This window comes from Oryctolagus cuniculus, chromosome 5, assembly GCF_964237555.1.
Source record: "Oryctolagus cuniculus chromosome 5, mOryCun1.1, whole genome shotgun sequence".
Taxonomy (NCBI): Eukaryota; Metazoa; Chordata; class Mammalia; order Lagomorpha; family Leporidae; genus Oryctolagus; species Oryctolagus cuniculus.
This window is the reverse complement of record NC_091436.1, coordinates 52,830,140-52,854,326: the sequence shown is the minus strand read 5'-3', so window position 1 is coordinate 52,854,326 and position 24,187 is coordinate 52,830,140. Positions and strand designations below refer to the sequence as shown.

Sequence of the window (24,187 nt, the reverse complement as noted above, 5' to 3'; positions counted from 1 at the left end):
CTATTTGCATACGCCCACACACAAACACAAAATATAAAGAACTGTTTGAGAACAAGTTTTACAGTTAATTCTCATGGTAAAATTCATTTAGGACAAAGGTCCTGCATGGAGAGTAAGTGTACAGTGACTCCTGCTATTAATTTAACAATTAACACTCTTATGTATAATGTCAGTGATCACCCGAGGCTCTTGCCATGAGCTGCCCAGGCTATGGAAGCCTTTTGAATCCACAGTCTCCGTCACTATTTAGGCAAGGCCATAGGCAAAGTGAAAGTTCTCTCCTCCCTTCAAATAAAGTGCATCCTTCTTTCCACTGGGGTCTCATTCACGGAGTCCCTTCATGTAGGACATTTTTTTTATGTCACTGTATCTTTGCTTTCCATGCCTGAAATGCTGTCATAGCATTTACTTCTCTCACTCTTTCTTTTCTACCAGGTGATGGCTGTGGGCACATTGTGACCTATCAGGACAGTGGCACAATGACGTCTAAGAACTACCCAGGGACTTATCCCAATAACACTGTGTGCGAAAAGACTATCAGAGTCCCAGAGGGGAAGAGACTGATTCTGAGGTTGGGAGACTTGGATATTGAATCCAAGACCTGCGCTTCTGATTACCTTCTCTTCACCAGCTCTTCGGATAAATACGGTAAGAAAAGAGACCTGAATTTTGAGAGCAGGGCAACATTTGAGCTGTGGAGAGAGGGCAAGTAGAGTGGGAGTTAATTGGGAAAATTTGAAGAGAAACTTACTTTGTGTGAATTCCCAGGGTACTTTATATAGATGTATGCATTTGCTTCATAATCTGAAGCAACAAAAAAATTTCTAAGGAGATATTAGCGTTGGATGTGTCTCAGCAGCTTTCTGAGAGCTTCAGTCCTGCTGGGAAGAGAGTTAAATAAATGTGACATTTGGCAAAGATAGCTGTCGTGCATTCAATCATTTGACAAAAATTTATTGGATAGTGACCTTGTGTTCCAGGTTCTCTGTAAAGAACTGGGAAGTAGACGTGACAAAAACAAAGTTGTCATGGAGCTTACATTTGGAGCTGCACGTGGGTGGGGCAGGCAGAAGAGAAACAAATGCATCCATAATATGAGAGTGAGAAGGAAAAATGAGAGATGCTAAAGTGACATTGTGTTTTTTAATGTGCAGTGGGATGGTCAGTGAGATTTCTCCAAAATAGGGGCATTTGCGCCTCAATGAAGTGAGGAGTAGGCTATGAGGTATGACTGGGGTCAGAATCTTCTAGGTAGCAGCAAGTGCAAAGGACAGTTCCTCAAATTAATTTTGAATTTTAGCTTTTTGTGCTTTCCTGTGAGCTGTTAGCATGTTGGAGCCCAAAACTGCCATAGCAGTGACCCTTTAATGTTAAGCCCAGAAAACAGTTTCCAGTTAGGAAATTTGGAAATAAAGACAAAATCCTATATACAGGTTGTTTTGACTTTGGGGATTTTCTAAAAATTCTCCCTGCATGCAACTCCAAAAATGACACAAGTTTTTAGGTAAGCTCCTGTGTGTATGCTGTCTCGTTCTACAGGTGATTTCTCAAATGCACAGCCTTCCTGCCTGTCTCTACCTCCGGCCCCAGGGTTATCTTCTCACACCCATTGCTTCCTCCCACAGGTTAGAATCCCAGAGCAGGATTAGAATCCCTGAGAGAGATGAATCTGAGTTCTAAACTTATTTACTCTCCATGGGGAAAGAGTGATCTAAGATTTTTTGTCCCTGGGAATATTATGTCTATTTTAATGATGGCTAAATTACTCTGACAGAGTCAAGGTGATGGTATTTATATTATTGGTTGCAGCTTTTTAACTGGAGTTTGACTCATCATAAAAATAAAATTCCAGGAATGCTTAAGACCCCTGGGAGCACTTATTGTTAAGTTACCACTGGTAATCAAATATTTAACTTATGGAGGTGCTTGTCAGAGTCTTGCCCTAAATAGAGGTTATTGTTCAAGTTCCCAAGGTGGATGAGAGTCAGAGCTACATTGAGAAATGTGAGGACAAGGTCTGCAGGGCCAGAGTCAGCTCTTTCACTGTGGTAACTACAGGGCAGTATCTATCTTGACCAGAAGAGGAGTGGTTAATTGCACCTCCTGACAGAGCAACAGAGTCATCATCTCTGTTGCCTTGGTGATGTGAGAGAGCTAGGAAGGGGAGGAAGCCTTCCCAAAACAAGCATTGCAGAATGATTGTGGCTTCCCCTCACCAAGGAGCTTCCTCCATCATCCTTGAAGTGTATTCACAAATATACCGAAGGAAGAAAAGCGTGGGATTAGGGGTCAGCGTTATAGCTCAGTGGAATAACCCATTGCCTGCAATGCCAGCATCCCACATGGGAGCATTGGTTTTGAGTCCTGGCTGTTCTGCTTCCCATCCACCTCCCTGGTAATGCACCTGGGAAAACAACAGATGAAGGCTCACGTACTTGGGCCCCTGTCACCTGGATGGATTCCAGGCTTCTGGTTTTGACGTGGCCCAGCCCTGGCAGTTGCAGCCAATTGGGAAGTGAACCAGAGGATGGAAGTTCTCTCTGTCTCCTCCTTTCTCTCTGTATCACTATACCTTTCAAAAAATAAATAAATAAAATAAAATAATCTTTTAAAAAAAGAATTGAGACATTCCTTAAACTAGGTTGCAAAATGATTGTGATTTGCCTCAAGGTGCTGTCCTCTGCAAATTTCTAGGTTCTTGATTTTCAAGACATAGGTTCCTTACTAGGAGTTGGATAATGAATTGCCATTCACTTGTAGCAATGAAACCAAGTAAATTAATATTTCCCTTTAAGGTTTTTTTTAATATAAAGCTGTATTTGTCTTTTATAAACATAATATACATTTGTGTTTTGCTATAGAAAAACATATTCAATACATGTTGTATGCAAGGCACACACTTAGCCCCAAGGTGTATGTTCTAGAACCCTCACAACCACTCATCTAGACAAATATAATTCACTCCTTTCTACAGAGAAATTGAGGCACATGACGATTAGGTAGCATGCTGAAGATCACACAGCCAGTTATGGGGTGGAAGGAAGATTTGTACCTATGTCTTTGTGGCTCCAAGACATCAATTTTTACTGCTCTCTCCTACTTCTACTATATTGAATTATTACCCTTCTTAAATGGACTAGCCCATTATTACATTATATAGCAAGTTTGTCTAAAACACAAAGTGTAAATAAATAATATTTTTGGTTATTTTTTTAATTTATTTTATTTATCCCCCCCCAAAGAAACCTTTTATTAAAGGAATACAGACTTCATGCATTTCATAAGTACAACTTTAGGAATATGGTGATTCTTCCCACCATACCCTCCCTCCTACCCACTCTCTCACCTCTTCTCCTCCTCCCTCTCCCATTCCCAGTCCCATTCTCCAATAAAATCCATTTTTGATTAACTTTATACACAGATGACCAACTCTATACTAAGAAAAGAGTTCAACAATTTGCATGAAAAAAACCCAAAACTTTGGTTGAGGATATTCTTAAGATAAAATATTTAATGATGCTCATAATTTCTCTCCTTTATGTCTACTTTACAGATTTCCATTCACCAAAACCATTAACCAGACCTATATTTCAAGCTAAGTTTGGACCTCTCTTAGGGATACAAAGGAGGAAGAAGCAGAAGTGCTTTGTCTTCCTGTGGCTGTTGTTTAAGGAATGAGTGGTCCTGTATGGCTGTTGTCCCCTCCCTGGGAGGGTACCTCTTCAGCACCAGACCCGGCATAACAGTAGAGATGACCTCAATGCCAGTGCAGGCCCCCAAGATCCACGCTCTGTTACCTGAGCCAGTGGTGGAAGGGCAATCCCCATTAAAATGTGGCAGGGAGGAGGATGTATGTTCTGGAATGACTCCTGTCATTCCAATAGAGGATGGCTTCTAAAAACCATATGTGTGGCTGAAATACCTATATAGTTCTAGCTTACCCAGCATGATATTTTTCTGTTAATCGTTAAAACTCATTGCCAAGGAATTTTAAGGTTCAAAAATTATCAAAATGTTAAATATGGAGTTAATGATTTGAGAAAGAATGTTTCTGGCATTGGTGTTTTCGTATCCAGGGGCTAGTGCTGTGGCATAATCGGTAAAGTCTGCAGTGCAGGCATCCCATGTAGATGCTGGTTCAAATCCCAGCTGCTCCACTTCTAATCCAGCTCCTTGCTAATGTGCCTGGGAAAGCAGTAGAATTCTTAGGCCCCTGCACCCACATATGGGAGACCTGAAAGAAGCTCCTGGCTCCTGGCTCCTGGCTTCAGATCGGCCCAGCTCCGGCCATTGCAGCCATTTGGGGAGTGAACCAGCGGATGGAAGACCTCTGTCTGTCTGTCTGTCTCTCTCTCTCTCTCTAACTCTGCCTTTCCAATAAATAAATAAATATTTCATAAAGGGGAGTTTGAGGTACAAATGCATATTTTAAAAATTTATTTATTTATTTTTATTAGAAAGGCAGAGTTACAGAGAGAGAGAGAGAGAGAGAGGGAGGGACACAGAGAGAGAGAGAGAGAGAGAGATCTTCCATCTGCTGGTTCACTCCCTAAATGGCTCCAACAGCCAGAGCTAGGTCAATCTGTAGCCAGGGACCAGGAGCTTCCTCCAAGTCTCCCCTGTGGCTGCAGAAGCCCAAGCACTTGGGCCATCCTTCGATGCTTTCCCAGGCACATCAGCAAAGAGCTGGATCAGATATAGAGCTGCTGGATATCAAACTGGCAACAATATGGGATCCCAGCATTGCAGGCAGTAGCTTAACCCACTGTGCCACAATGCTGGCCCCGCCCCCGTATATCTTAACAGAATGATGCCTGACACACAGAAAGCCCTCCGTAAATGTTAGCCACCATCATCACTGCCCCTCCTCCCTCTCCCCACCCTCCCTGATTGTCTCCCATACTGTTTAGTCTTGTTCCAAGATGTTTGTGGGTCCCCTTTTCAATTCCCTGAGCACAGGCTAACACTAAGCGGAGGTTGAGCTGCAGCTTTCCTTCTCCTGGTACATTTCTTTTTTTTTTTTTTTTTTTTTTTTAGGTTTATTTTATTTATTTAAAAGAGAGTTACAGAGAGAGGTAGAGACAGAGAGGGAGGTCTTTCATTTGCTGGTTCACTCCCCAGATGGCCACAACGGCCGGAACTGCGCTGATCCAAAGCCAGGAGCCAGGAGCTTCTTCCGGATCTCTGACATAGGTGCAGGGGCCCAAGGACTTGGGCCATCTTCCACTGCTTTTCCAGGCCACAGCAGAGAGCTGGATCAGAAATGGAGCAGCCGGGAATTGAACCGGCGCCCATATGGGATGCCGGCGCTTCAGGCCAGGGCATTAACCCTCTGCACCACAGCGCAGGCCCCTCTCCTGGTACATTTCTGACTGAATAGTTTGCCCACATCATTCCAAGCAAGGGCCCAGAGCTAGCTCCATATATTTTCTTGATCCAACCTTATGAGAGAAGCCCCCAGTATGTCCAGTTTGGCCTATTTATTTATTTATTTATTTATTTCACTGCTACCGCTAGTCTCTATCTTTTCATCCATTTCTTATTGAAGGAATCTCCTGACTTTGTCCTCTGTCCTCTTGCCAGTCTTCATTCCCTGCAGGCCATCCAAGGTTTTCTTGTTAAATATTATAATAATCTCTTTCCTGATTTCTTCCATGTTGATCATGCTGCCAGTTAGAGAAACTTGCCTACATGGCATTCAGACCTCACCTGGCTCTCCCTTCTATGCCTTCCTGTATAGTTTCACCCCCCAATCTCTATGCCTTTTCCTAACCACATCATACAAGTTCATGCTGCAACACATTTTCTTTTTTTTAAAGATATGCTTATTTATTTGAAAGGCATAGTTACAGGGGTTGAAGGGGGATGGAGAGAAAGAGAGATCTTCTATCCTCTGTTTTACTCCACAATGGCCGCAGCAGCTAGAGCTGAGCCAGGCCGCAGCCAGGAGCCTGGAACTCCATCTGGAACTCCAACATAGGTGCAGGGGGCCACATACTTGGGCCATCATCCTCCACTGCTTTCCCAGGCATGTTACCAGAGAGCTGGATTGGAAGTGACTCAAACTGGTGCCCAGTGGCTTACCCTGCTATGCCACAACACTGGCCCTCTTTTTAAGAAACTTTTCCTCCCGGTACATTTTGATATTTGTTGATACTGCTCCTTCTTATGCCCTGCTTTTTTTCCCTCCCTTGCTATTCCTGTTCGCTCTAACACACACACACACACACACACACACACTCTTCACAGTAAAAACATACTCTTCAAATGTCAAATCCAGGTTACCTATCCTAGAACCTTCTCTGATGTCCATCAGTTTTTGTCATTCTCTCTTCCAAACATTCTGTAGGTCACCAATTTCAGATTGAAATAATTAATTTACCTTCTCTACTAGACGTGAGGTTCCCTAAGCCAGAAATTGCATTTTGTTCATCCTTTTGAAAAAAAACTTATGTATATACTTTATTTATTTGAAAGGTAAGAAGACAGAGAGAGAGGGAGAAAGAGTGCCAGCAATGACTAGGGCCAGGCCACGTCTATCCACATGGATAGCAAGGACCCAACTACTTGAACCATCACCTGCTGCTACACAGGTGCACATTAGATGGAAGATGAAGCATGAACCCAGGACTCGAATGTAGGTGCTGTGATATGGAATGCAGGCATCCCAAGTATCATCTTAACTGCTATGCCAACCACCATCCCATTCATTTACTGTTCCCCACAGTTTAGCATGGTCATGCCATTACAGATAACCAGTCAATGTTTAATGAGGCAGATTGCATGTACCTTGATTTGGGGCAATATATATTAAACATAATATATTTAAAATCTGATTTTTTTATAGAACATAAATTAGAGTATCATCATTCACATTGTAGGAAGATTCATAGTAAATTCCTTCTATAAACATCCCTTCTACATTTTTTTAAAGATTTATTTTATTTATTTGAAAGACAGAGTTACAGAGAGAGATAGAGACAGAGAGAGGTCTTCCATCCACTGGTTCACTCCCCAGATGGCCACAAAGGCCAGAGCTGAGCTGATCCGAAGCCAGGAGCCTCCTCCGGGTCTCCCATGTGGGTGCAGGGGCCAAAGGACTTGGGCCATCTTCGACTGCTTTCCCAGGCCACAGCAGAGAGCTGGATCAGAAGAGAAGCAGCTGAGACTAGAACTGGCACCCATATGGGATGCTGGCGCTTCAGACCAGGGCCTTAACCCACTGTGCCGCAGCGCCGGCCCCTCCCTTCTACATTTAAAAATTTACTTTACTTATTTAAAAGGGAAAGTTACAGAGAGAGTACGGAGATGGAGGTCTTCCACCTGCCAAATGGCTGCAATAGCCAGGGTTGGGCCGGGCTGAATCCAAGAGCCTAGGGCTGCATCTGAGTCTCCCACATGGGTGTCAGGGGCCCAAGTATTTGGGTCATTATCTGCTGCTTTTCCAGGGGCATTAGCAGGGAATTGGATTGAAAGTGAAGCAGCTAGGACTCAAACCGGTTTCCATATGGGATGCTGGCATCGTAAGTAGTGGCATAACCTGCTATGCCACACCAGCAGTCCTTATCCCTGCGGCATTTAAGAAAAAATTTTAGGACTATACTTTTATATGGAAAAGACTGAAATAGTGTAGAAGGTGCCTGTGATTAAGCATTGACCTATGTGCAATGTGCAGGCTTAGTACCTTCCAATTAGCTTGCTTAACCCCCACAATAGCACTGCCAGAGAGGTTCTGTTATTAACCTCTACATGCATGGAAGTAAGCCCAAGGAGGTCAAGTCAGTTGCAGAGGATGGAGGATTCAAGTCTGTGCTTCTGACTCTGGAGGCCCTGCTCTTTTTTTCTTTTTTTCTTTTTTTTTTTTTTTGCAACTGTATTTTTTTTATTTAGTAAATATAAATTTTCAAAGTACAGTTAATGGAGTACAATGGCTTCCCCCCCCCCATAATTTCCCTCCCACTCGTACCCCTCCCATCTCCCGCTCCCTCTTCCATTCCGTTCACATTAAGATTCATTTTCAATTATCTTTATATACAGAAGATTGATTCAGTACATATTAAGTAAAGATTTCATCAGTTTGCACCCACACAGAAACACAAAGTGTAAAATACTGTTTCAGTATTATTTATAGCATTACTTCACAATGCACAGCACATTAAGGATAGAGATCCTACATGAGAAGTAAGTACACAGTGACTCCTGTTGTTGACTTAACAATTTGACACTCTTGTTTATGCGTCAGTAATCTCCCTAGGCTCTAGTCATGAGTTGCCAAGGCTATGGAAGCCTTTTGAGTTCGCCGACTTGGATCTTATTCTGACAGGGTCATAGTCAAAGTGGAAGTTCTCTCCTCCCTTCAGAGAAAGGTACCTGTCGCTCCCCCTTTTCGTGGAGGAACGACACAGGACCCTGCGCTGTTCTTTCGTCTGCTCGGCCCTCCCCGGGTTTGCTGCTGGTTCTTCCCGGGTTGGCTACTATCCCTTCCACCTCCGTGGAAGGGCAGTTCCCCCTGGCCGCATTCCCCACTTCCGCAGGGGAGCGGCACACCGCCGGCCGGCTCTCTCGGGGGCTGCACGGGTGTTCCTTCAGCTAGATGTTCCCCTTAGATGTTCCTGGTGCATGCCGTCTCTCTCCTCCTTTATAGTCCTCCTCTGCCAATCCTAACTCGGCTGCCCACACGCCGAGTACGCTGCTCTCCTCCAATCAGGAGCAAGTCCTACAGTTTATTAGTTGAACTGGAGGCAGCTGTGCGGAAGCTGTTTACTTCTCTCCCAGCGCCATATTGTGGGAGAGCAGATGCATAGAATAAGTCTTAATTCCAGTAACTCTGTCTAGTCCGGGTTGCTCCCCACAGTACCTCCTTATTTGATGGAGGCCCTGCTCTTAAACACTACACCACTCCAGATCTATGCAGTCAATGACATAGAATCCCCTGGCTGGGGCTGAAGAAAAGCTGATTTGTGGTTCTTTTTGAGTCAATGGCTGGAAGAGATGGAAACTTCTCCGGGCCTTCCTGTGTACTCTCCTGGAAATAAAATGGGGTTCTGAGAAATTACTCGCTTATAGAATACTGGTACAAGTTAAAGTCAAAAAAATACTAAGAGGAGGCATGGCGGCCAGTAAAAAGTAACCAATTTACTACAGTATCCTAATTGCAACCAGTTGAATTAGCCATGTTTAGAGATATGTTCTGCACTATAGGAAAATCAGAAAGTTCAAGAATTGTTCTCCCACATTTCCTGTACATCCACCTCCTCCCCCAGTATTTTTTTAACCATTGTCAGTGACTTAGAAGTGCAGTGATGTCAAGTCAAATTGTAATGTTTATATTAAACTAGGAACAAGAGAAATGGCAAAAGTAGAAAATAATAATAAGGGCTTTTAAAAATTGTTTATTTTTATTTATGTACAAAGCAGAACAACAGATAGAGATTGGCAGAGAATTCCATCCACTGGTTCACATCCCCAAATTCTCGCAATAGCTGCAGCAGGGCCAAGCTGATACCAGCAACCTAGAACTCAGTCTGGGTCTCCTGCTTGGGGGCAGGGACCCAAGTGCTTCAGTCATCACCTGCTGCCTTCCAGAGTATGCATTAACAGGAAGTTGGATGGGCAAGAGAGCCAGGACTTGAATCCAGACACTCTGATATGGGATGTGGACATCCCAAGTAGCAGCTCAACCATTGTGCCAAACAAGCACCCAGTACTAAGTGTTTTGACTCATGATCACAACATGGTTTCTGTGGTCAGTTTTTTAGAACGGTATGAATCTAACATTCTGGTCTCATTATTACATCTTATCTGTTGATTTGGTTTTTTTTTTAAGTCCAAAAGGGAACAAAAGACAAAATTATCAGCCTCTATTTTATAAATGATTTAGGTATCTCAGATACATTATGGAATAGAATGCAAAATTCTGAGGACTTCTGGCCAGCGTTGTGGCATAGTAGGCTAAACGCAGTAGAAGATGGCTCAAGTGCTTGGGCCCCTGCACCCACGTGGGAGACCCGGAAGAAGCTCCTGGCTCCTGGCTTCGGATTGGCTCAGAACCAGCCATGCTGATGGAAGGCCTTTCTCTTCATCTCGCCCTCTGTAGCTCTACCTCTCAAATAAATAAATAAAATCTTAAAAAAAAAAATTCTGAGGACTTCTAAAGATGACACAAAGGCCTTTGAAGAAATCTCCAGCTTGTGGAGAGCTGTTTTAGGCTGCAAACACCCTAGAAGTACATTTTCTCTAAGACTTTGAGCTACTTTGCTAGAAATTCTTGAAAAGGACTATTTTCTGGGGTTTTTTTGTTTGTTTGTTTTTTGCTTTGCCTTTTATTCCAAGACAGAATTTAGGAAGAATCATAACCATAAAAAAGTTTATATGAGCCAGAATGTTCCACTCTAGGTATTTCATTAACATTCTTCCCTCTCCTCCTCCTCCTCCTCCTTCCCTCAAATGCTTCCCTAGAGATTGCACTGTGATTCAGTTTCAGTAATTGCCATCTTTTGTGGGGAAAGAAGTAATGGCTTAGATGGGGAGTGAGCTCCAGTGTGGAAGCACTTCTTGACCTGGGTCCCATAGCCCCAAGGAAAGCTGCACCTTTGTCCAGGAATCTGCCTGGTTCATTTATCATCTGTCACTGATTTTTGCCTGGGAACCAGAGACCAAAACTCCCCAGGGATACCACTCACACATTGTTGTGTGACCATGGTTTTAATAGCACAGTCCAGGAATGTCCCTTTTTTATGTTAATTTTCCTCTTTTTTCAAAGAAAATGGCCCTGAAAATTCTGTAATTTTGTACAATGACCCTACTGCAATTAGCAAGCAAGGACAAACCCTGCCATTTGACTGCTTTGAAAAAACAAATGGAAAACAGACACAAATCTAGGGATGTCTGCAGCTTCAGCATTTCAGGAGACTGTTTTATCAGCATGGCTCTGAATACATATCTGGGCTGCTCTCAGGACCGTGTTCCTGGCAGCTGATAGTGTGCCCTGAGGCTGGCCCCACCAGTGGCACTCCCAGGAACGGTCACCAGGATAATCGGACAGGCTGTTATCTGCCATGGGAAATGACTTGTTTGTATGATTCAGACAGAGCTTCATAAAATTGGGGGTTTTCAGGTAGATTTTTTTATTGTAGTTTCTTTTTGATTTAGGACAGATGTCTCTCAAAAGTTAGGTTCTTACTTGGTTTCTTAGTGTTTTTAGCCACTATTGATATGGTTATGGGGAGTAAGAAGTTTTTTCTTTGTTTTTTACTGCATGTGTACTGTTTTAAAGCATATCACTTTCAGAGATGAACTCATAACTTAGTTTCATTATTTTTAAGATCAGAACCACATACTCATCTTGGGTATGTGACTTGGAACAGTTTTTAACCAAACTCTCCTTGCCTTGCAAGCCCGGTCTTGGACAGACAGTCCGTGGCGAGTGGAGAAGTCCTGAATATTGCTGCACAGACTGTTAGACTGCCAGAAAAGCAAGAGGATTCCAGGCTTGACTTCGGAAAGGAACTTCATTCTTCCTTGTAGGACAGCTTTCCTTTATTCACACATGGAAAGATACAGAGTTTCCCTCTCAGCTGTTGATGGAACTGTAGCCCCAGACAGAGCTGAGAGGGACTGGCCTACTGTGCTGGAAGCGGGCAGCTCCTGCAGTCCCTGGACCTTTATTGCTTTTGACCAAGGAATTGTTCCATTGTCTACTAGGTTTTAATCTCAAGCCTAGTGCCAAGTGCACTGATAGCTCTTCCCAAAGCGAGGCCTGCCAGTTACATTCCACACAAAGCAAGGGCAATTTTTTTTCCTGATTTTTCTTTTTTTTTTTTTTTTCCTACTTGATGAACTGCTGTGCTTTCTTAGTCTGAAGGGAATTTGTGATGGCAAAGTGAGATGGAGCCTATCTCACAGACAGTGAGAGAAGTAAGGGAAGACAGGAAGTTGGATGGCAAGTTCAAGCACTATAGAATCATTGCATTGCTTGTTATAATGAGAACATCCATTCACAAGTGTGGGTCCTATTTTTGTTGAGAGGTTAGAGTTCAGTCTGACTGTGAATTGAGACAGATTTGCAAAGACACTCACAAGACAAAATAAAGTCATGGTCAGGGTTAAAAGTCATTGGGCTCTCATTTGGATTTCCAATGAAGTTTGCCTTTGTAAACATTTCAATATAGGTTTAACTGCTTTTTAAAAGTCGGAATGGCACTTTATTTTTTTTTTTAACTTATTCACTTATTTATTTGAAAGGTAGAAAGGATGAGAATAGAGAGGGAGATCTTTCACCCCTGGTTCATTCCACAAATGGCCGCAACAGCCCAGGCTGGTAAGGCCAAATCCAGGAGCCTGGGACTTCATTCTATTCTCCCATATGAATGACAAGAACCAAACATTTGGGCCATCACTCTGCTTTCCCAGGTGCATTAGCAGGAAGCTGAGACTTAAACTGGCACTCCAGCATATTAAGCCAGCATGAAATGGCAGCCTAGCAAGCCACAACACCGATCCCAGGATGGAGGTTCCTATCAGTGAAGTACTGATAGGGTAGAGGTGGAGTAGAGACTTTCATAAAAAAGCTATCATTCTTAAAGGAGTTTGGCTGAAAACAGAATGCTGGTTAGGAAGGACTTACAAAGTGATTCCCATTAATTATTTTTCCTTCTCACTGTCAGTCACAGTTTTCTATTTTCATCTCTTCCCCTTTTAACTGTAGGAATGTAGTTATTAACTTCTAGACTATGAAAATGAGTCTTCATCCATCAAGCCTCCAGACAGGCCATAATTTAGATGTTTTGCTGTAGGCAGTACTGCAACCAGTACTCAGCTCCTATCCCTCCCATCAGACTGAAACTCCCTCTTCCCATTGTGGTGGTTGTAACTGTGATGAAGCCACCAAAGCAGCTCTTCTTGATGACATTTACATCAGAGGGCATAGTCTGTCCCCTCTAGGATGTAGCTTCATGTCAAAGGGTTGGTGTCTCTGGAGTAAGGGTAATTAAAAGAGTGTGTGTTTACATTTTCTTTCTTTGAGCTTCTTTGAGAAATAGTCACATGCCTATCATAACTTTGGGGGATGAAACCTAAGTAGAGCTTTTTCATATCTATGTCTTTTGGTATAAGAAATCATATATATTGCATAACAATGTGGTGTGTTAGCATCCATCCTCATCTCTATGTGTAAAACACATACAGTCTTGAAACCTTTCCTTCCAACTGTTACAAGTCTAAAGCAAAACAAAAATCCAAACAAGTTGCCATTGATAATCAATTGAGACTTGCTTACCTCATAATTTATATTAGAACTCATTGGAATGCTATATGAATTTAAGGAATTATTAGTATTTTTGTTATCATTTGGACAGGAGAGGGGCAGATAAAGTGGGTAAATAAAAAGATAACCATTGGTAGAAAATATTCTTCTTTATTAATAACAATAAATTACTGGTAATTTCATTTTTATTCTTGAGTTTATGAAGCAAAAAGACATTTAAAATATATATGAAACAAACAGAATAAGTTGGAAAAGTCAAGCCCAGCAGGATGACTCACCTGAATTTTGCAAACTATTTATCATTCTAGCTCATTATATAAAAATAGATTTAATATAAATTGCCTTTATACCATGCTTATAAGCAATAATAAAGTTTATAAAAAGCCATATTATCCATTACACTAATTATCTCTCTGTCTTTTTTATTTATTTGAAAGGCACAGTGACAGAGAAAGACAGAGAAACAGACACACACAGAGAGAGAAAGAGATCTTCCATCCACTAATCTATTCCCCAAATGCCCACACTGCTGGGTCTGGGCCAGGCCAAAACCAGAAGCCAATAACACTATTGGAGTCTCCCAGTGGATTGCAGAGTCCCAGGTACTTGGGCCATCACCGGCTACCTCTCAGGATATACATTAGCAAGAAGCTGGATTGGAAATGGAACAGGGAGCAGAACCCAGGAACTGCAGTATGGAATGTCGGCATCCCAAACAGTATTTTAACCACTACACTACAACACCTACCCCACATTTTTATTTTTAAACTCCAATTCTAGTTTTGCCCTTTGAAAGCAACTTTTTCTAGAAATAATTTTACACCCTTAATTGCATAATTTCTACTATGGTATTTCAAAAGCCTTTAGAAATTATTCTGCTTTTGTAAATGCTTCATTTTACAAATCAAAATAAATTAGATGAGTGAACCAGAAGTTCTTGTAAAGGAAAGATAAATATGTGTACTACATGTGAATAATAGTTTTACCATACATTGGACAGTCTTAATTCAGCATATTCCTTAAAAAAAGGAATTTTGTGAGTTTCTTTGAGATATTTAGAATATCTTTCTTGTGATAGAATTTCCTTTACTGTTTTTTTTTTTTTTAAGATTTTATTTATTTAAGAGGTAGAGTTACAGAGAGTGGGAGGCAGAAACAGAAAGGTCTTCCTTCCCTTGGTTCACTTCCCAGGTGGCCACAACATTGATCTGAGCTGTGTCGATCTGAAGTCAGGTGCTTCTTCCAGGTCTCACTTGGACCATCTTCCACTGCTTTCCCAGGCCACAGCAGAAAGCTGGATTGGGGACTATAACCGGCACCCATATGGGATGCTGGTGCTACTGCAAGCAGAGGATTAACCTACTGTGCCACGGCGCTGGCCCAGAATTTCCTTTACTACCTAACATATTTGACCTTTGTTAGGATCCTTTTTGGAAAAAAAAAAAAAAAAAAAAAAAAAGCTGCCTCTTGGATTCACAGTTAATTAGTTCAATTAGCCAGCATATTGTTTTTCTAGAGTAAGCCACTTCCCTGCCTTGACTTAGGAGTACTTGAAAATATTCATGGAAAATTGAATTAAAAGATAAGTTTATTTTGATGCAAATTTTTATATCCATGCATAGTTTTTTCATAATATACATTTTCCATGAACTTTTGGAAGCAAAAGTAAAAATCAAGCTCACAGTCAGGAATTATTAAAATTTCAATTGGGCAAAGATTAGAATCTTACATATGTGTTTTCTGGTGAATTCTACCTTTAAGGGAAAAAATGCTGTGTAGCAATTCTTTGTGCAGGTATAAATTTTGAGGTGTTCTACAAGTGTGCTCTGTTTTTAGGTCCATATTGCGGAACTATGACTGTCCCCAAAGAACTCTTGCTGAATACAAGTGAAGTGACTGTCCGCTTTGCAAGTGGATCCCACATTTCTGGCCGGGGTTTCTTGCTAACTTATACCAGCAGTGACCATCCAGGTATAGCAGATGAATCAACACAAATCTGTAAACCCTTCCTAAGATTTTTCTCTTGCTACTTATCACCATCTCAGGAGAGAATTGTGGTCTCAGGCGCAGAATTAAGATGTTAGGAAAGGGGAATTTAGTATCTTTGTAAGCAGTTGGGTTTTCACTAATTCATTTTATAGCACATTAAATTGATCAGTGGACTTAGGACATGGGATAGTGTTGCTCTCACTTTCCCTAGAAACTTTAGTATGTCTTTGTGGCTACCTCCTGACCCTTTTAAGGCCTGACTATTATCTGGAGCCTTTCCCTTGCCCCTTCCCAGTTCAGGTCATAAGCCTTTTAATTGTGACCCCTAATACCAACAGCATAGGAGGCACGAACAGTTTGAGCAGGATGAGGAATTCACTGCTGCACAGTGCCCTGACTGTGGAGCTGAAATTTGGGCAGAAGAAGGGAAGGGAAACATGAGCACTGATGAGAGAGCAAAGTGTAATCTGTTGCCCTGGCCTCTTGTACTCCGGGGTAATTACCACACAGCCCACTCCATGTCTGCTTAGGGTCGTACAGATGTTCAGGGTTTCTGCTCTCAGTCCACTCTGGCAGAAATACCCTGTGGAAAAGGGTGTGCCATTCATTTCCCTCTTTACCAATCAGATCTGGTTAATCCTAGCAGGCCCTAGCTTGGCCCATGTTGACTGTATATTGCTCTCTAAGATTCTTGAAAAGAAGTATGAAAAGAAAGAACTGCTATAGTGAGTGTGGAAAAATATGGGAACTCTACAAGGTTGATTGAAATGCACTGAGATCCACCTTGTCTTAGTTTCCACTTTGGTGACTCTAAGTTCAGATTTGTATATTACTCCTATGGCACCTGCTTTCTTAGGTGCTTGATCCTCACAATTAAGGCTGAAAAGCCATTAATGTTCTCAGTGAACATCTTGCTTCTGTGTCATAAATCCCATGCATAAATTGTTGATGGGAACTTTCTCTGCGAGCCACATTAGGCCTTTGAAATTATTTTCCTATTCTGAAAGGAGGTTATATACATGTTCCTTGTAGACATGTAGTGGATAGTAACTAACAGGTATTGGTTTTTCTCTTGGAAATAGATTCTGTTATCATACATGAGACATTAATACTGAAACACCATCATTGGTGGCAATTATCAGTTTTCCTTATACAGGACAATTCAGATAACGAGGTAGTAAATAATTGCTTTTTGTAAAATTATCCCTTTTATTTAAAAATAAACTTTTAGAGAATGAGTGCCCTAATTTCCACTTGATCTGCTAATCACAATTATCTTTATTGATGACAGATTTAATTACGTGTTTGGAACGAGCTAACCATTATCTGAAGACCGAATACAGGTAAATAAAGTTGTGCTAGTTAGTCTGCAGTCATATTGCTAAACATTTTGTTTTCCTTGTCATGAAATCAGATAAAGTACCTTATTTATACTCAAATTGTTTTTAAACTTTTTGTGTTGTAACTAATGAAGAATATTTGAAATGTTTCTCATACAGCAGGAGTCAGCAAACCATTCTTTGTCAAGAGCCAAACAGGTTCTGCAAGCCACACAGTCTCCATTGCATCTATTCATACAGTCTCCGTTGCTCTTGTGGGGAAAAAAAAAAGCAGGAATAGACACTCTGTAAATGAATGTGGCTGTGTTCAATAAAAATTTATTTATAAAAGCAAACAGCAGGCCAGATTTTGCCCTTGGGCTGTGATTTGCTGAGCCCTGAGTTCCACTTTATACCAAGGAATTATAATTGAGTCTTGGGTGCATTTTTTTTTCCTGACCAGTACTAGTGTTTGGGAGTGATTTTTGTTAAGTCTTTTATTTGTGGGAGGGGAAAAAAGCATAGTAAGGGAGAGGTTTATTTCGTCTTTCTCATTAAAGAGCAGCCTACTAGAATAAGGAGATGAAATTTTCATCCCAGCCTTACTTTAACTGGAAACACTACTTACCCTCTTACTATGAGATTCCTTTCCTCATCTATAATGTGAAATAGTCTAGAGCCAGATTTGTCAGCCTTGGCACTACTGGCCTTCGGGTTGAGTGATTTGTTGTTATATAGGACTCTCCCATGCACTGTCAAGTGTTTAGCAGCATCCCTGAATTCCATGCTCTGGTTACCAAGTTGTGATGACCAAGAAGGCCTCCAGACATGGCCAAATGTCTCCTGGTAGGCAAAATTACCCTTGGTTGAGAACTGTTGATCTAGAGATCATTGCCATGACAGCACTAACAAAAACTGTAGTTCTTCAGAGTGCTTTTAGTTAGTGTCAGGTACAACTGTCTGCACTTAGCATAGAAGTTGATGTGGATGTTCCAGCATGCTTACAAGGTAGGTTCTGTTAAAACCAAGGCCCAAAACAAGTAAGGAACTTGTAGCTAAACCCTTAATATGTGTACCCCAGTGAGTCAGGATTAATAGTCTGTGATCCTAACTATCTCAGACATTTGAACATTCTGAATAAGATTAGTTTATGTGCAGAATTAACTCCATTGTTAACTAATATTAAGTCAACTAGAGAAAAAGCAAAAAAAAAAAAAAATGGAAATGAGCAATAATTCAGTGTTGTCCTGTAACGTTAACTATATAAACTGTTCATCCCATGTACACATGCACCAACATTCTCAAAGGTTTTTCCAGCTATGCCTTACACAGTCCCTGTGGTGATAAAGCCTCTAGGAATCAATTTTTACTTCCTAGACTTGTAAAGAAAGGGAATTTAATCAAGCATACAGCATGACAGTGTGGTATCAGGTCATGCAGTCTGCAGCCTAGCTGTTTCAGAGTTGTTTGACTAAAGATAAGATATCCCAACTAGTATAGGACTACATCCCTCATTCACAATTTTGAAATATAGAGAAAGTCTTGAAAGCCTTTGTAATTCATTTAGTGGCAACACCAGATCAATATCACCTAAATGCATTTGACAGCAAAATTAGACTAGATCAATGTGAGGCTATTTAGTCTTTATGTATCTTTGTTAATATGACTATTCATGTATTTGACAGAAATAATACTGGTTTTCATTAATGTGTGCAGATCCAATGAGGTCTTCCCTCATACATATCATTGACATTTTTTTTGTTTCTCTAAAATCTAAAAAAGTATGACTTCTGAAACACATCTGGCTATAAGCAATTGTGAATCTGTAGTAGGACTCCACTATTTTTAGATCTCAATTTCGTGATTATTGCTGCAATGTCAGGAGTCAAAAATGTCAGCGGGAAATTACAAAACTTTTATTTGGGTTGTTTTAATAATTAGTTGCTGTTACACACACGTTGTGCCAAGTCAGCAAGAGGAAACTGAGGAAACTGAATAGAAACAAGTGCTATTTTGGAATCTGCCTGGGTTGGTACAATCTTTTTTCAACAAACCAAGTCAACAGCAATATATATAGAAACAGAGGCACGTGGCATTCAACTTCAAAGCCATCAGTGTTGTTAAAACACTTGAGCTTTCTTTTGTTTGCATGCTTTTCATAGATGTATATAGCCAACCCACCCTTTGCATCCTATTTATTTTGAAGCAACTAGTGATTAGGAAACTGAATCTAAGAGGGACTGTGTGCAATTTCAGGGTAACAGAGCCTGGGCCACCCCAACTCTGCATGGAGATCTTTTAAGCACACCACCTGCCCTGACATGTTTCTGGAAAATTTCTTGAGACGTAATTGTTGAGTGAATGGCATCTTAATCTTAAAATACTCTTTTTGTTCTGATAGCAAAAATAATTAACAAATGCAGACCAGTACTGTTCAATTTGATAACCAGTAGCCACATGTAGTGGTAGAACACTTATGTGGTGAGTCAAAATTGGGACATGTTATAAGCATAAAATACACCCCAAATTTTGGAAACTTAAGTACATAAAAGAAACTAAAGCATTTCATTGTTAACTTTATCTGTTCATTATATGTGGAAAATTTGGATATTTTGGGCTGAATTGAACATATTATTTTTTCCTGTTTCTTCTGACTTTTTTAATGTGGCTACTAGAGCATCTAAGTTCGCATATATGGCTTCCACTTATTTCTGTGTTTTTAGAAATCATGTTTCTGATTTATCATTTAAGCAAAATATTCCCACATGTTTTATGGAGCAGGGAAAATACTTTTAAAAGTATTATGTAATATATTGTTTAATTTAACAAAATATAAATTCTTTTTCTTTTTTCAGCAAATTCTGCCCTCCTGGTTGTAGAGACATAGCAGGTGACATTTCTGGGAATATGGTAGATGGATATAGAGATGTAAGTAATTGAGGATAAAGGCAAATAAGGGATTAAAAGGACTGAGTGTTGGTTACTCTGCCTGAATTCATTATGAAGTCAAATCACACGAGCTAAAAAATTCTAGATGGATGCCTAATTCTCTGTTCTCTTGTTATTCCTTCTTATCCATACTTTCTTTCCTATTTCTAGTATTTCCAATTAAGCATACTGTAAGTGGAATAAAAAAAAGACCCTTTTTAACTCCTGGTCATATTAGTTTTTATTAAGGGTTGTAGGTTAACATCCTTTCCATTGTAACTTATTTCTTTATTTTAATGTCCAGTCCAATTGGCTCCTGTAAAAGAGCCAATTACATGAATATTCACGTCAGAGAACAGTGACATTGTGTCTGAGGGCAGTGAAGCCATTTGTCCTGATGTTATATAGTATTCTTCTCCTTTCCCAAATTCTGATTCCTAATGAAGCTACATGGACTGCATATATTGTTCCCATAAAAACACTGATTCTCAGAAAATAAGTTTTCTAAACTATATGTCATATCTTCAAATACGTAATGCTTCATTTCTTTTAGATTCTGATTTTTAAAAATTATGTTACTATTTAAATTAGTTGAGTTTACAACCTGGTTTATGGGGATTGACTTGAGTTATTAGAGATGTGAAAGATCTATATAGTGATGGAACAGTTTTAAGTATGACCTGTGTCCTCAGCCATGGGGAAAAATCACCTTTATCTACACATTGTACAGACTGCTCTTTCCTCTCTGGTAGATGGCATGACACTTGACTTTAGTGTCTGCCTTGGCACATCCTGATTCTGGCAATAGCAAATGTTGTAGTTTTGCTTTTCATTTCCTGTTTCTGGCATTGTCTTTTGTTATGGGATTGACATGGGATAACCATTTGCCCTATAATTGTTTGAATCTTGAAATGATTTCCACCGCTACAGTTTGAAGATTTACTTGGCACTCTAGGAAATTAAGAGAAATAGAAAGTTGAAGTTAATTTTTTTTCCTATAGCAATAGAAACTTTTATTTAAGGTTTATTTATTCATTTGAAAGGTGGAGCTACAGAGAGAGAGAGTCTTCCATCCACTGGTTCACTCCCCAAATGGCCGCCAATGGCCAGAGCTGGGCCAATCCAAAGCCAGAAGCCTGTAGCTTCTTCCAGGTCTCTCACATGGGTGCAGGAGCCAAGGGCTTGGGCCGTTTTCTACTGCTTTCCCAGGCCATAGCAGAGAGCTGGGTCAGAAATGAAGCAGCCGAGACTCGAACTGGTGCCCATTTAGGATGCTGGCACTGTAGGCAGCGGCTTTACCCACTGAAACTTTTTATTCTTTCTTATCTTGTTCTGTGCAAGAAACTAAAGAATTTTGTACAATAACAGAAATATCACAGTCCTTTCTAGTTGTAAATATTTATCCTGTCTCTTTAGAGAGTTCTCTTTTCCAGAGTAACAGATGAATGGCTTCCTCCATTGTAGATCTGAGTTCATGACCTGTAAGTGCTGGCAGACAGGTTTCCTATTTGATTCACTAACTGGTTTTGCACCATTTGTTGTTAGAATGATTTTATCTAGAGGGAAATTTGTATTTTGAAAGCTAATCTTTTCCCCCAGCTGTCCCACTTCGGATTCAGCTCCTTGCTAATGAACTTGAGAATGCAGAGGAAGATGGCTGAGTCCTTGGGCCCTTGCTACCCTGGCCTTGGCCTAGCCTTGCCTGTTGGGACCACTTGCGGAATAAACCAGCAGATGAAAAATCTCAGTATCTTCCTCTCTCCCTCTCTCTATCTCTCTCTCTCCCTCTCTCTCTCTTCCACACACACACACCTGTAACTCCATAACTGCCTTTTAAATAAATAAATGAAATCTTTAAAAAAGAAAAAGGAAGAAAGTTAATCTCTTCAAAGAAATCTTATTAGTGTCTTTTTTATATATGTTGATATGTGTATATTAGATACCTATTACTGAATAACAATATTACCATAAACTTGCAGACTTAAAACACTTAGTTATTATATGTATTAAAACATTTTTATCTATTTACATATTTTAAAGATAAATTTATTTATTTGAAAGAGAGTTAAGGAGAAAGAGAATCTTCCATCTGGGCTCGGTCCCCAAACAGCCACAATGCAGGGGCTGAGCCAAGTCAAAGCCAGGAGCCTGGAACTATATCCAGGTCTCTGATGTGGGTGGCAGGGGCCCAAGTGCTTGGGCCATCTTTCACTGGGTTCCTGGCACATTAGCAGGAAACTGGATGTAAAATGGAGCAGCTGGGACTCTATAGAGGTTCTATGGGATGCTAGCTTTGCAGGTGGCAACTTAATGCTCTATGCCACAACACCAGTCTCATATTTTATTATTTTAATTTATTAGTAATATTTATTAGCTTTCTCAAAACATTATCTCTCATTTTCTGTGGATCAGAAGTCTGGGCCTGGCACAATTGTGTTCTCTGCTTTAGGGTCTCCTAAGACTGCAGTCAATGTGTCAGGCAGGCCTGCCTTCTCATCTGAGGCTTGACTAGAGACAAATCATCTATTCACATGGTATTGACGGCATTCAGTTTCTTGTAAGTGGTGGGAATAAGGGTCTTGGTTTCCTCCTGGATGTTAGCTGGAGACTACTCTCAGGTCTTTGCCATGTGACTGCTTCCTTCCTCAAAGCCAGCAAAGGAGTATCCTAGCAAGACAGGGTACGATCTCATGCAATGTTATCATGGAGTGGTGTCCCCTCACCTCTACCACATTCATGTTAATGAGTTGGAAGAATGGCACAGTTTATGTTCACACTCAGTAATTTCACAAGGGGAAATTCCTCTCCCGGGAGGCAGGGATCAGGAGGGTTATCTTTAAGTTTGTCCCACAGTGCCTTCCTCTTGGGACATACAGTCAGCTGTCTTTCCTGGAAGGGCCTTTGCAAAGACAACCCATATCCTGCAGGTCAAAAATGACATAATTTGTATAATCAGTGAAGAGGAGCTGTTTAAGAATAGGTGCTCTGTCTCAGGGAAGAATAGACTTTCCCAAAGACCTATTATGGAGAAGGCATTGGTTCATTCCTTGTTGCTCCAAAAGGCAGAACCAGAGCAGTGGGTAAAAGTTAGAGGGAGGCCAATTTCTATGGTATGTAAGCAGTGCAAAATGAAACAGGATGTCTCAAGAAACAGTGCATTCCTAGTCTCTGTAATGACAGGTGTAGATGTTAACAACCATTTGTTGGGGATAAACTATCTGCATGCGGGAGGGAATGCTGTGGGCTGGGGGTGAGGGTAGACTGAGGGGTGGGGGCATGTGAGGAAATTTACAGGTGTTTTTGAATTTTTAAGATTCTGTGATTGTCTCTCTTTGAAGGAGACATTGCCTCTCTTTAGGATTAACCACATCTATCCCCAGAACAGTTTTTCTCTTGGCTTCTTCTCCTAAGCCTGTTGACTATACCGTCTGCTTTGAAGTGTCACATCACTTACATAAATTCATTACAGTAATTCCCCTTCTCCTCAACTATTCAAAAGGTTGTAAAAAATGAGAGAGAGTGCATATAACATGGTCCCAATTTAGGTGGAGAAGGGAAGAAAGGAGAAATGGGGCCTCTTGTACAAACTCTATAAAGGTTAGAGAGAAATACATTATAATGGTGAGTGGTTGTCTCTGGGTGATCACAATATGACTGATTTTCCCTCCAACAATTCTGTAATGAATGCACTTGTCTTTTATTAAAAAAAAAAATGTCACTGGGGCCAGTGCTGTGGCGCAGTGGGTTAACACCCTGGCCTGAAGTGCTGGCATCCCATATCAGCACCGGTTCAAGACCCAACTGTTCTACTTCCAATCCAGCTCTCTGCTGTGGCCTGAGATAGCAGTAGAAGATGGCCCAAGTGCTTGGGCCCCTGCACCCGGATGGGAGACCTGGAGGAAATCCTGGCTCCTGGCTTTGGGTCCGCGCAGCTCTGGCCATTGCACCAACTGGGGAGTGAACCATCGGATGGAAGACCTCTCTCTCTCTCTCTCTCTCTCTCTCTCTCTCACTTTATCTCTCTCTGCGCCTCTCCTCTCTCTGTGTAACTCTGACTTTCAAAATAAAAATAAATGAGTCTTTAAAAATTAAAAAAAGAAAATGTCATTAATATGATAATTATAAAGACTAGCAACATAGGAGGAATTCATATGATAAGAAAGAGGAACATATTTTCGTAATTTAACTTTTTACCATCCTTCTACCAACATTTTTATGCATGTGCTTTATTCTACCTTACTGTTTTAGGTTCACATGTTATTGAATACAAGTTAAAATGTTGACTTTGTATTAAATTTGCTTTTAGTATGTTGTTAAATCTTTTTAATACAAGTTGATTTTTCCTAAATGAAGAGTTAAGACATTTCTCTAGCAAGAGATCAAGCAATTGACCATTGCTTGGGAAGCTGTTTTGATCCTACCTCATGCTAATCTGTTTGGGCATCTTTTTGTGGCATAGTGAACTTCGGGAATGTTGTAGACAATGCCACCCATGTGCAGTTGCCTACATCATGCAACATCCTCAGATATCCATTGAATTCCCTTTCCTGAATAATTATTACAATTAAATTACTTCACTTGAGTTCATATATTTTGTTTAAGGTAATATATTCACATAGATCAGTGATGTGGCTTTCCTATATTTATATCTCAGTAAGACTTACACTTCAAGAATAGCTAGAAAATA

At 40.7% G+C, this 24,187-nt stretch overlaps 1 protein-coding gene across 1 annotated transcript in view; it reads left to right on the top strand.

Moving 5' to 3' along the window:
* DCBLD1 (discoidin, CUB and LCCL domain containing 1) overlaps nucleotides 1–24,187 on the top strand; it is an 86,846-nt gene that overhangs the window by 43,284 nt on the left and 19,375 nt on the right. Inside the window, exons 2-5 of the mRNA XM_017345333.3 lie at nucleotides 436–648; nucleotides 15,101–15,235; nucleotides 16,545–16,596; nucleotides 19,428–19,500. Coding sequence (XP_017200822.3) covers nucleotides 436–648; nucleotides 15,101–15,235; nucleotides 16,545–16,596; nucleotides 19,428–19,500 — 473 coding nt within the window. The remainder of the gene's footprint in view (nucleotides 1–435; nucleotides 649–15,100; nucleotides 15,236–16,544; nucleotides 16,597–19,427; nucleotides 19,501–24,187) is intronic.